At 32.9% G+C, this 13,201-nt stretch overlaps 2 protein-coding genes across 2 annotated transcripts in view; one reads left to right on the top strand and one right to left on the bottom strand.

Moving 5' to 3' along the window:
- The window catches only part of LOC129981506 (proteoglycan 4-like), a 51,414-nt gene extending 44,591 nt beyond the window's left edge, over positions 1-6,823 (top strand). The window contains exons 5-6 of the mRNA XM_056092366.1: positions 1,551-2,545; positions 3,583-6,823. Of these exons, the coding sequence (XP_055948341.1) occupies positions 1,551-2,545; positions 3,583-6,184 (3,597 nt within the window). The 3' untranslated portion in view covers positions 6,185-6,823. The remainder of the gene's footprint in view (positions 1-1,550; positions 2,546-3,582) is intronic.
- Positions 6,824-8,249: 1,426 nt separating this feature from the next.
- Positions 8,250-13,201, bottom strand: part of LOC129976554 (glucose-6-phosphate exchanger SLC37A4-like) — a 41,878-nt gene continuing 36,926 nt past the window's right edge. Inside the window, exons 8-9 of the mRNA XM_056090185.1 lie at positions 12,869-13,007; positions 8,250-10,476 (exon numbers count right to left, since the gene is read on the bottom strand). Of these exons, the coding sequence (XP_055946160.1) occupies positions 10,316-10,476; positions 12,869-13,007 (300 nt within the window). The 3' untranslated portion in view covers positions 8,250-10,315. The remainder of the gene's footprint in view (positions 10,477-12,868; positions 13,008-13,201) is intronic.

Raw genomic sequence — 13,201 nt, 5'->3', positions numbered from 1 at the left:
TTTTCAACTTTCAACCGAATTCTATTTCGGCTGACAAGTTGTAATATAGACTAGAGTTATTTATATTTTACAACACTATCATTATTCAAATAGTTATAAAAAAGGGACATAGAACTCAATAATTTAGCTTATAAATATATAATTCTCGTACATAACCTGAAAAATTAATGATATATATTCTCTAATGCACATATTGCAAAAAAAAATTGAATTAGGGTTTATTTTTATATTTTAAATTCATTTATTGTGGCTGTAAGTAGAAAAAGTCGGGGAGAAGCTGTACTTCTATTCGATACAATACCACTTTTTTTTTTCTTGTTCCAAAATCAATAGAAAACAAACACAGCTAATTGCTCATTAGGGTAGCCTTGCTTGTAAAGGTGCTTTTTCCCCGATTTTTTTTTAAACTAAAAATAAAGTCCACATTTTGTAGATTATGAAGCAGTCTTTGTTTTTATGGAAGTAAAATAGAACTGTAGTTACAATTGTTTCAGTTATGAGCGATAGGCAAAACTGAAACTGGAAATCAGGATGTAATCAACCAAATGAATGATTTGTTTTATTTTTACCTCAAAATTCTCCAAAAATAATAATTGAAATGTTTATATTATTCTCTATCTGACCAGCCACAAATTTTTATGCTATTTTGCTTATGTCAGTAATTCTACTAAAAATTTCCAGAATATCTATTGTAGATGAATTAATGCGTTTTCAGAAAAATGAATATTTCTCTATGATTGGATCACGGAAAACATAATATCTTAAAAGCAATTGAATAAAATTTCACAAAATTCAAAACGCATTCGGCGAATAACTTCGTGGTTGTAATTGATCGCGGGTTTTAGCTTTATTTAGTCATGTTGTAAAGACACTTTCAGTTCAAAACATAGAGAAATTTTAGCAAAAAGTCATTAGCGGCCTCTTTAAATAAATGACCATAGAATACTTATTTATTAAAATAATAGGCATCTTAAGTCCTATTAAATTCTAGATTAAAAAGGATATATGTAAAAAAAATGAAATATTTTCCTTTTTTTAAATTTTCTCTTTTTCCTAAATGAAAACCTTGATAAAACTTCATTAATTAATCAGTTTTTTTAAAAATTAATGATAAAATATATAATTATCTTCTAATTATGATCATTTAAAGCTATTTTTTGACTTCAGTGGTAAAAAACTGACATAACCATTCATTGGCAAATAATAAATAGCTTTTTTCACATTTTTATAGTTTTTCAGTTACTATAAAAATAATGCATTATTTTTTTTAATTCGTCGCCGAACTTAGTCAGATTTTTACCGTTAGTAAAATGCTTTGAAATAAGCCAGGAAAGTTCTAAGCTATTAAAACTAAAACTAGAATGAAGAAAAGTCCACCTTTAGGAAATGGAAATTTTCGTAATTGTTAAAAGCGATGATTTCTACAAAGAACTTTGACAATTACGGCAAAAGATTAAGATAATTTTAAAAAAGCTTAGACAAGTGAGATGTTACTAAAACTGACAAGTTTACTTCATGATTAATAAATCTTATTTTTTAATATTTTTCAGGACAGTATAGAGCTCCCATTTGCTCCAGCGCTTGTCCCAGGAAACGTTCCAGTCGTCCCTGTGACGATAGAAACTCGTCGAAGAAAGAAAAATAATGAAAACAGAAATTCGTCTCCCACAGAGTCAGTACGTGCTTCCCACTCCAATGGCCAACAGCAAACATCAGAGCAACAAAATATCTATTATTACGCTCCAGACCAAAATAACGGCGTTCATCCTCAAAGTCCAGGAATTAGAACTGAGGTAGAACCCCGTCAACAACTCAGAGGAAATGCAGATCAAGGACAATCCCAAAATCAAAGACCTCACTTAATTCGCCAATCCAATACACAAAGCCACAGACCTGCTCCTTATTCACCACAATCCACCAATAGACTTCAGTTGCCCACATTCCCCTTTCAACCACAGCAATATATAAATGCGCCACAACAACCGCCTTACTTCTTTGGATCTCAAGATGGATTTCAACCATTTTCTCCACCTTTTGGACTCGAACGTCCTCAACTGCTTGTTGAGCAACCTCCCGCACGCCAGCAGAGACAGCGACCACCAGTCCAACAGCAACCTCCCCGAACAAGGCAGCCCGAGCGTCCATCTAATTCTCAGATTATCGAAGATCAGAATAAAGAAAGAACGCGTGAAGAAAGGCCTACCATTAGTAATCAACAGCAAGGATATTCCGGATTTCAGCATCCCTTTTTTAATGGCTTTCCTGGATTAGGATCCTCTTCTTTCAACAGCCCATTTACTCAAAGGGATCCGTCACCATTTAGTCTGGTACCACCCTCAGAAATTTCTCAACAGCCACCCTCTCTACCTGATCCCCAAACGCAGAACGTCAGATATAACGATCAAGGAAGACCTGTTTACAGTGCTCAGGAAGTGCCTCAATCACAACCACAATCAAGTTATGTTCGAAACGAAGGTCTCAGTTCTGGAATTCCAATTCCAGTCCAGCCCAACAATCAAGATCCTACAATTTATGGACGAGAAAGGTAAATATTGTTTCATTCCTAAATTATAGAACGATTCTGTACTCTACAAATAGAGATATATATCGTTAGCTTTTATATGTAAAAGCAGCAGTAATTTCAAAGTAAAACTGCAGAATAACAATAATTTATAATTTTGAATCTGTAAAGCAAAATAGGAACTATTGATTAAGTAACAGTTTTTTGTATAAAAGTAAATATTTCATTCAGTAGAATTTTTTCAAATCTTTAAACATTTTCATTTATTGAATCGCATTCACAATCTTTGTGAATGACGATTCAATAAATGAAATTTAAAATTTATCATCATTATTGTTGCAAACCAATTCGACAAAATACTAAAATACTAATTCTTGTAATATTTAATTCATCATACACTTTTTTTCACCAAAAAGAAAACCTCTCAGTATTTTAATACATCTTTGGTTAAAATCATTCGTCTCGTCGATTTCAGCCCATTAGAGCTTATTATCTTTTATGAACATTCTTTGACGATATTAGCATCATATACAGCACAATACCGACTTTTCTGGATGCTTTATGGTTTTATAATTTTAAAACATGCATTATTTTATGGCCTGCATACGCCGTTAGAATGCTTCTGATCTACCGCGACTTTATTTAGAGTACACCTAATTTGAATTATTTATCATTTTATTAAAAGATCTTATAGTTTGAATTATTATTTATTACTTCAAAATTGTTTTATTAAAAATAAGATGGTACAAAAAATAACAGAGTATAAAGTCATTTTAAAACTATTATTGTTTAAAAAAATATTCGTTCATTTGCCCTCCACAAACCAAATAAACTAATAAAAGTAATTTTGCTTAATCAATATAATACATGCTTATAATTAAAAGGACTTTGTTTTTACAACGCATTATTTCATACTTTTAATTTATAAAAGGTTTGTCAATGCATTTGTAAAATTTTCATGCTTATAATTAGACTGTGTAATTAAAAAGATTTCCAATGTTCTTTTTTATTAAAATTATCATATGTTTTTGTATATTTAATTAAAAATATATATTTTCTAGAACAAGGCACCAAAGTGGAAACATACAGAACCTTGCAGTTTCTCAACCACAAACGCCATCAAGAGTAAACTCAAGACCGCTTTCACCAGACCCACCAACACGAATACCAGAAAAAACTGAAGAGGTATTGCAGCTACATCCTCCAAGAAGCCTTCCAAGTAGACCAGTCCCAAGGGAAAGAGAACAACCAGAACAATATTCTCCTTATGATTCAAGATTATATCAACCAGGATACTCTCCAGAGAATTTAATAATTAGACCTGAAAGACCATCATCTGTTCCAATACAAAATGGAATCCCAAGAGAATATGGTCAAACACTTTCTGGCCCGGCGACTGTTTTAGTTGAGGATTATAGGCAAGGAAGCAGACCTAGACCTCAAAATACTGAAAACGACCCCAGAGAAATAAAGTACATCCAAAGGCAGCCATCTCCTGATAGGAATATAGAACGTACTCGACAGTCTGAACGGGAAAGAGGTTCATCCAGACCACAACCACAATCTTCTTACTATCATTCACCTACAACACCTCCTCCTTCATCAAGAATTAGACAGTCAAGCAGAGCAAGAGAAGAAAGTAGACCGCCAACTAGGACAAGGGAAGAAACAAGACCACCAACCAGGATAAGAGAGGAAATTAGACCTACTACTAGGACAAGAGAAGAAACAAGAGCACCAGCAAGGATAAGGGAAGAAACTAGGTCTCCAACCAGAACAAGAGAAGAACCCCGAGTGCCAAGTAGAACAAGAGAAAGAACAAGACAATCAACACGAAATGAAAGAAATCGTCACAGATCGAGACCTGTAGAAGAAACAGATGTCCGAAATGTTATTGAAGAACTCCCTGAGTATGGACATCGATCATCTCCCCCTCCTGATGAAAGACAAGTGAACGTAAGGACTATACCTATAGTTTCGGAAATCAGACCAACAGAAGAAGAATATTATCAACGACCTCCCCCATCCAATATTGTGAATGACATTCCTAATTCATATTATACGCAATCTCCTCCGACAACAAATTCGAGGTATCGAGAAAATCCACGAGAAAGACCGTCTCAACCTCAGATAGAAAGGCCACCATCCGATGTTTCTGGGCACTATCAGCCAAATGACTACGCCAGGCCACAAGGATACTATCCAGCAAATGAAAACTACGTCAATGTTATTTCCACAGTAGATGATTCGGAAAGTAAACCACGCACAACTCCATCGGTAACTGTAAGAAGACCGAGCAACAGAGGGTCAAGCGCAAGGGTTAGAGACTCCAACAGTCGTAGAAGACCAGATGCTGAAAACGGATTTAGACCAATGACCCAAAAGCCACAAATAGAAACCTATTACCATACTCGGCCTTCTGTAAATGAAAATATCGAAATAATTGAAGAATACAAAGCACCAGAAAATATCGAGGCAAATAGGTATCAAGATCTGGAAGAGTTGCCACCTACAACTGTCCAAATATCGACAACTCAGCGGCCAACGACAAAACGCAGACCTCCTCCACCAAGACCCACTTTTCCAACTTTCCCTACATTTCCTCCCCCTCCTCGGCGACCTTCGACAACACCCAGAACCATAGCGGAAACTTCAGAATTGAGAGATGAAACTCCAGTTTCTTTTACAAAAGAACCAGAACATTTCTCAACATCTAGAAATAGAATTCAGGAGATAGATTTAGAAAATAATGAATCCTTGCGTAATAAAGAACACGCTGCAGAGGATTATGTTACCTCTAGCACTCCAGAAGTTACAACAAGACGTAGAACACGAAAAAGGAAGCAAAAGCCTCGACGACCACGTCCTACAGTATCTTACAGTGTAGATGAACATACTTCTGGGGATACAGTCAATAAACCAACAACTGATAAAGAAGTCACAACACAAACAACTTCTGGAAGATCCAGCAGATGGAGACAACAAACAAGTTCCAATTCTCGAAAACCAACTACAACCACCCCCGTACCTGAAGTTGTGACAGTTGCTGCTTCTGCAAAATCGGAAGAATTCGGCAGTAGGATTAATCTTTTTGGAAGACAAAGGTCAAGGAAACCAGCAGCCTTAAAACCTCGTACTTCTTCGACAACACCAACAGCTCCCCTATTAAGAGAGGAATCTGTAAGAGTTTCTAAAGTTCCAACAATAACAAGAGGGAAAAAACAGTTTACAAATAAGCTCCGTTCGAGAACTACGACAACGACTACAACAGCTAATCCGGATACGGAAGACCCTGTCGCTCGCAGCGACGAAAATGTGGAATTTTATAACTTTCAGTCTATTGACACGACGACAGATCAGCCTTCCTCGCCAGAATATGAGCATTCAACTTCGTGGCCGATGGAATTAACTACCGAATTTGTTTCTACAACCGAATCTTATAACCAGATGGTAGAGACGACACCTGAAACAACAACACCAGAATTCGACGAAGAAACAGATCACCCGCAAAACAGCAATGAAAAAGTTGGCGATTTTGAAAGTACTCGATCAGTCGTGAAGAAATTCCAGAATAGACCTCGTATACTTAAGTTCGGAAAGCCCAAACTTAAAACCACAATATCACCCATTGATTTGAATGTTGCTGAAAGCAGATATTTTTGAAAAGAAAATATATAAATGTTAGAAACATCAAAGTTATCATTCATCATAGGGAACAAGAAAGTTTCGCAAAGCGTAATGTACATAAAACATCAAACTGCTTATATTTTCTACAAAAAACTGAATGAAGATCTACAGAACGTCAAGAAAATGATCGTTTTTGTTAATTTGTGTTAAAAAATGAGCTTTAAGCTGTAAAAATGTGCGAAGTTATAAACTTAAGTGACTCTCGATGTATCACTTGTTTCATCAAAAATAATCAGGCTGCGCCTGCTTTACTCAATATTTATCATGAGCATCATTTCGTATAAAATGGGAAACAGCCTTTCCATTAAAAATCTGTATATCGAAAGTAATATAGTTAGAAGTATTGACGAGTGCCATGATTAGTACTATGGACAATTTTTTACTGTATAGAAGCATAGGAATTTGTAGGACTTTCCTCGGGAAAGTTTTGACTTTAAAAAGAAAGTAATATTTAGAAGATATCATGCAAAAACAAGAAACAGTGAAGTGTTCCTTCGTTTTCCAGATTATTCAGAGAGAGAACATTCATTATATGTTTCGATAAAAATGTCTTATTTTTATAAAATATTTTCTAGAAACTGTCAGAAATAATAAAATTATAAATATTTATTTTCACTATTTGTTATTTTATCATTATTTCATTCATATGTAGAGTGACCCTACAAAAAAAAAAAAAACACCTAGACATATGCTTCCAATTACAAAGTTTCTTTAAATAAGTGGGAAACTCTATGAAAATACTTTAGTTTCTGTGAAGGTTTGTAGTAAAAAGTTTCTTAAAAAATTTACTTTTCCAGGTGCTCCGCATAGTGTAAAAGTGTCAAAGTAAAACATTTTTCTTACATTCATCTATGCATAAACAAAATTTTACATTTCTAACTAAAGAATTTGGAAAGATGTGTTCATTTTTAAATTTAGAGGGTTTAATCGCAAATTTAAATTAAAACAGTTATTCCCAAAAATCTTTTTTCAGTACAGAAATACAGAAAAACGATCTTTATGTAAATATTTGTTTTAATAGAACGTCATCTGAGTATTATGAATTGAAAGCAATTTGTTAATTGCACATTATGTTACTCAATTTGATTGGTAGACAACATTGACTTTAAAAAGAAGAGAAACAAAACATTGATGACATCCCAAAGAAGTACTGAAATGCCGAACAAGAAAATAAAATTATTAACTCACTCATGTGTTTAAAAGAATGGCATATTACTAGGAATGTCTGGATATGCTGAGGATTTATTTTGTATGTAATAGTAAGAATGTTAGAGAAATGTTATTTTCTGAATTCACGGAATTCTTCTAGGAAGTACGTTTACAGAACGGTCTGCGTTAGCAAACTACAGGATTCTTACTCTATCTGAAAGGAACGGGAAAAATGAAGCATTAAGTAAAAGTTGACATTTTTACCTTATTTTAATACTAAGGTTATTAATGTATGAACAATAAGTCCATAGCTGTATATTCCAAAACCAACAATGTAGACAATATTTCTATGTAATAACTGGCATACACCAGTTATTATGTTCGAATCAGTTATTCGTAGAGTCGACGGACTGATGCAAAATTTACTTGAACAACTACACTATTGCACGCCAGTGCCATTGTAGGTATTTTCTGCCGTATAAAAATTTAAATTTTGTATTTTTTTTAAAGTTTATTCCCCTGAAAATTTTAATTGATTTCATAGCAATTTGCACCTTTTTTTTTCTTTTTTTTTTTACGCAACTTTGTAATTTACAGTATATATCTATGATCACTATTTCAGGAATAAAAGCCGCGGTCAGGGTTTTTGAGACACCTTGTATGCATGGCAGATTTCCATCTGTCATGCATATCAACCTCCATCTCGCTATCGTAGAATAAAGTCACTGGAACCAACTCTTACTTTCGCTTTGGGGCGCTTTATTTCTGCCGTATATAGGTAGAAAGCAAGGCATCAATGAATTTTGTACCAATAACCACTAAAGCTCTATGGAATTTTTTCAGTATATTCAATCTCTCAAATATTTCATTTAATATAAACAAACACACAAAACAGAGTTCAGGAAAAAGTTTATTTTCAGCAATAAAGCAAAATATTTATAGAAACAATTAAAAAAGTTTTTTTCTTCTCGAAAATAGCAATCAAAAGAGTATCCGTATATCACGTATCATTGAGCTTACATCAGGAATGTAGATGAACACAAAATGAACTCTGGACATTTTAATATTTTAATCATATTTTATTTTTAATCTATATTCTATTTGCTATATTTTTTTACCGAAATTTGTATATAGAAAATATCCATTTTGAAAGAGTATTGCTTTTCATTAAATAATTTCATAGTTGATAAATTTATGTGAACTCTATAAATATATTTCATACAACTAAATGGAATAATATCGAAAGTGTATCAAGAAATGGGACAATTTAAGTGCTATTTTTCTTCCAGCATCTCAAAATATGTGAGCTAGTAAAAGCTTCTTGAATAAAATAAAAAACCTTCGCTTGCTGTTCAGATTTTCTTTCTAATTTCTATTTAATGAAGCAAATTTCTTTACTGATTTTTATCATCGATTAACTTTTCAGAAAAACAAATTCGAAGGAAACAAAGAGGAATAAATGAAGAATATCATTTAATGCTTCGCAACACAATAAGAAATGGTTTGTATATTATCTATTATACATAGGGCACTCGATTCAGGTTAAAAAAAAAGTAGGGGGAAATCGGAGATCCAGAAATTATTGTGTCGAATTTGGCTAATTCGAAGCTGACGGGACATCAATTATAAAAATTCGATTTATAAGCAAATTGGAACTAAGAAAATCTGGAATGGGAAAAATAGTGCATAGAGTAAAATTAAATATGGCAATAAATATTATTCAAAATTTTTAATAAATAATACATTAATGAATAATAAAGTAATGTAATGATAGTCAATAAAATGGCTTAAGAAAATAAATTTTAAAAAAAATCAACAATATATAACACCTTGAATAAAACAAATGAATAACAAAACTTGGAAATAACATTTAATTCACATTCCGTGTTAGAAAATGCTTTAAAAAAGAAAATGCGCAGCACTAAAATCAAATCTTGGAGTAAATTAAAATCATACGAATATTAACACACACAAAAAAAAAACTGTGAACGCGTTTAAATGACGAGTTTAATTCATAAATAGAAACAATTTGTAATTTTTAATTTGGCTTCAAATTAGTAAGAATGAATTCGAGATGACAGTATATTTTGCGAATATGTTAACAGATAATTCCAGAAATCTGGAAAATATTCGAATTGCCTACAAATTCGAATCCAAAACTTTTAAACTAGTCAAGTTTCACTGTGACGTTTTACACATTTAGACATTACCAACACTCTTTTTTCATCATATATCTGGAAAAAGGTCAACTATTTAATGTTTATTGCAACAAATAAAGAGACCTTTACTTACTTTCCCGATGATTACCTTTACTTACTATGCAGTTGATTTTACTAATTTTATTTGATGATGCTAATTACCTCATTACTTTTTTATCATCAATTTTTAATAAAATTATCAAATAGGAATGAAATTAAAAATTCTATCAATTCATAATACAATAACAAACTAGCTGCTTTGTTTTCTTATTTATTTTACTTAGAATTCTCAATATTCTTCTAAAATAATAAATTAGAAATCAAAAATTCACAACAGCATTGTTTGTATTTGTGTGATGTTCATAAATATAGATTAAACATCATACTTACTCTGAATGGTCGAAATCATTGCAAACTATCTAATGCAAAATAGAGTAGGCCTGAAGGCATAGTTCTGCCACCAAACATAATTTGGTTCAAGTAATAACTCGCCAAACTGGTTTGAATATTATATTTAAACAATAAAACCTAATTTAATATTATATTTAAGCAATTAAAACATCGTAATTGACTATAATCATGAAGGTTGATGAAAGTACAGTGCTCTCATGTCTAACCCAAGAATATACATAAAAAACGCTGATATGGCATACAAACTAGTTCTTGCACAAAAAGCAAATAAATACACACAAATTAGCTGATATGTTTCAGTTTCTCGTTAAAACTAAACACAATTCTAAAACAATAACAAGTTCGACTTTTAGTCCTTTTTAGTTTTGGCCATGTTGTAATTCAGATTTCTGCAAAGGAACATGATGACCAAGTTGACAGCAGTAGTCACCTCCAGGATGAAAAAGATGGCGGACCAGCTGTAGTATTTGGCGATGTAACTGAAGGGGAGACCGGAAATAATGGCACCAACTGAAGGATACAAAAGAGATATCAAATCAACAACCAATATCAACAAATATCATGTCAAAAAATTAATTACAGAAAAATTACAGAGTATTAACTATCTGAACATTTAATGAAATTTTGATGAAATTGAAAATTATCTCTGATTACAAAATATTGGAGCAAAATAAGTACTAAAAATGGTGCCAATTTTTTATTGCACAGCCATACTTTTGAAATTGTTTAATCGCGAAACAGATAACGAAATTAGTAAATAAACGGAAGCAATGAATTAAAAGTTACATTTTAACAAAATGGTGTCCCTCCAGGGGACACCTCGAAATGAGGATTAGATGTTTCCGGCATAGTGGTTGGATCTCGTCACCCTGGAGGGTACACGAAAAGGTGAGGGTTTCGCTCCTCCCATCGATGACGGGACGTACTTCCTTAGGGAAGGGTTGTACTTTGGCCGGTGGTGGCCCTTAGGACTCAATCACAGTTCCCACCAGTGTTGCTGTTGCGGTGGTCTGGTCATTCAGTATTATTTATCCGTGTGCCTTCGGGCGATTCGTAGAGTCAGTGATATGACTTAACAAAATAATGTCAATGAGAGGAAATGATGTTTTCTGAGATTCCATAAGCAAAATCGACCGTTCCCGTTTAAAGGCAGATGTTTTCTATTTGCCTAGACATAAGGCATTTTTCAGTGGTGTCTGTAACTCATCGTTTCCAAAACAAGAAATTTTATCACAACTGAAATGGAAAAGACGGAACACGCCACATTCTTCTGCTCTTGATTTCTTCTTTTCGAGTTGTATAAAAAAAAATTGTGCATACCATTTCGTGAAAATGAAACATTAAAAGCTAGGATAACATATATTGTGTCTAATTTTATAGAAAAAATTTCAGATAATACGTGGCGTAAACTAGAATACAGACATAAAATTCTTCGAGCAACGAATGGGAAACACATTGAATGTTCTAATGTAATTGACCTTATTAATATAATCTTGATCACAATATTTACTATTTTTAAAAACAAACATCATTTTAAACAGGAACATTACCTATCTATTTCTTCTATTAGACAGACAGTAAAACTCCAAGAATCCAGATTAATTTAAACAATTGGAGTTATATAATAATGCTAATAATAATTCACTTAATGCCTACCAAAACAAAGAAAAGCAAAGAATCAGTCTCCTTCCCCCAATGACTGGTACGATTTCATCAAATCTTGTCTCATTTAAAAGCTCATGACATCCAAACATGATTCAATAGTTATAATTGTCTATCCTCACTAACTTTCCATTAAATCCTTCATGAATGAATCAAATCCTTCCTATAATGAAGAGTTTGACTCGCGCATCAAATTACTGTATTTTTCATTTTAAACCTGCAGTTAAGTGAAAGAATAAATAATGTAAAATGCAAAAATCCCTTAAAAGCGTATCAATATTTCAAAAGCCCTTGTATAATTATAGGAATTAAAACAATAATAAATAGGGGGATAGGAAATAAACCACATAAAAGGTGTCATTTAATTGGGAAGTAAATTTGTAAGTCAAAGGGTTAATAAGAAAAGTTTTAAAACACTACACCATAAAACATTCTCTAACAAGAAAAACCGGCAGTAACGACTGTCTCGCTTTCAAAACTTTTTATCTCACGATAGAGTTGATGTCGATATGTCTGGTCGTTTCCATACAGCCAAATCTCTCAACTACTTGAGCGGTGAGTAGTTCTGGACAAACTCATTAAGGTTGGTGTAATAACAAATCTGCCCTCAAATTTAGAACTATGTGAAGCTATGCCACCTTATCATCCCGCAGCCAATTCAATAAAAATTCTCTCATCATATTTTGAGTCTCTAATGAATTCTTCTCATACAATTTTGATCTATTATTTTCTCTTTGATAGTATTCTATTTCTCCCTCGTGTTGTCCACCACTTTTTTTGTAACACCAGACACAACATCTGTTATTCTAGCCTTCAATATTTCATGTGTTGTATTAGTAAGCTTAAATAGCTTATAAAAATGTTTTAATTCCTTTGAAGAGAAATTTTAGAGAATCCCAAAATTACTTTGAGCATTTTCCTTCATTGAGGTTAGTTTGTTAAAAATTAACTTCTGATACATTGAATATATTTATGCAGTTGCTCTGTCGTCTATTGGAGGATATAAAAAAAGAAAGAACAAAGGGATGCAGTAATAAAAAGGCGTTACGATTGATTATGGCCATTTTCTGCTAAAGTTTTGTGATCAAAAGAAATCTATATTTTGCACTTGTATTTTGGATCAATAAATAAAATGACAGCTCAATTTTTGCATTCAGAGAAAGCAAACCTCCAAAAATCAGATTTTCACAGAAAATGGAAACCAAAATAAAAAAAAAAGAAAAAAAGAAAAGAAACTCACTGTTTGCCGCCAAGGCAACCACAGCGTGAGAAGTGCCACTCAAATGAATAGGGGCACTTTCCGAGGCCACGACACCATAGATGGCGATAGGTCCATAAAACCCGGCACCAAGCAGGAAACCGATAGTGGAGATCCAGAGCTGGAAAGTCAGCATTCAATTAATATTTTAACCCAAGGCAACAAAATGCACAGAGCATAGAATTAAATCAGTAGCGGAATATTTAATATTAGCACTTAAAGCTATAACGAAATTCAGTTTTCATAAGTTTAAAATTTCAAGTTTAGTCTTTAAAGTCTGCGAGAGTGTTTCTGTTGTTGTTTCTTATGGCGCTT

This window comes from Argiope bruennichi, chromosome 1 (genome assembly GCF_947563725.1).
Source record: "Argiope bruennichi chromosome 1, qqArgBrue1.1, whole genome shotgun sequence".
In the NCBI taxonomy this organism is placed as follows: domain Eukaryota; kingdom Metazoa; phylum Arthropoda; class Arachnida; order Araneae; family Araneidae; genus Argiope; species Argiope bruennichi.
Note: the sequence above shows the minus strand (reverse complement) of the source record. Positions and strands in the feature narration are given on the sequence as shown.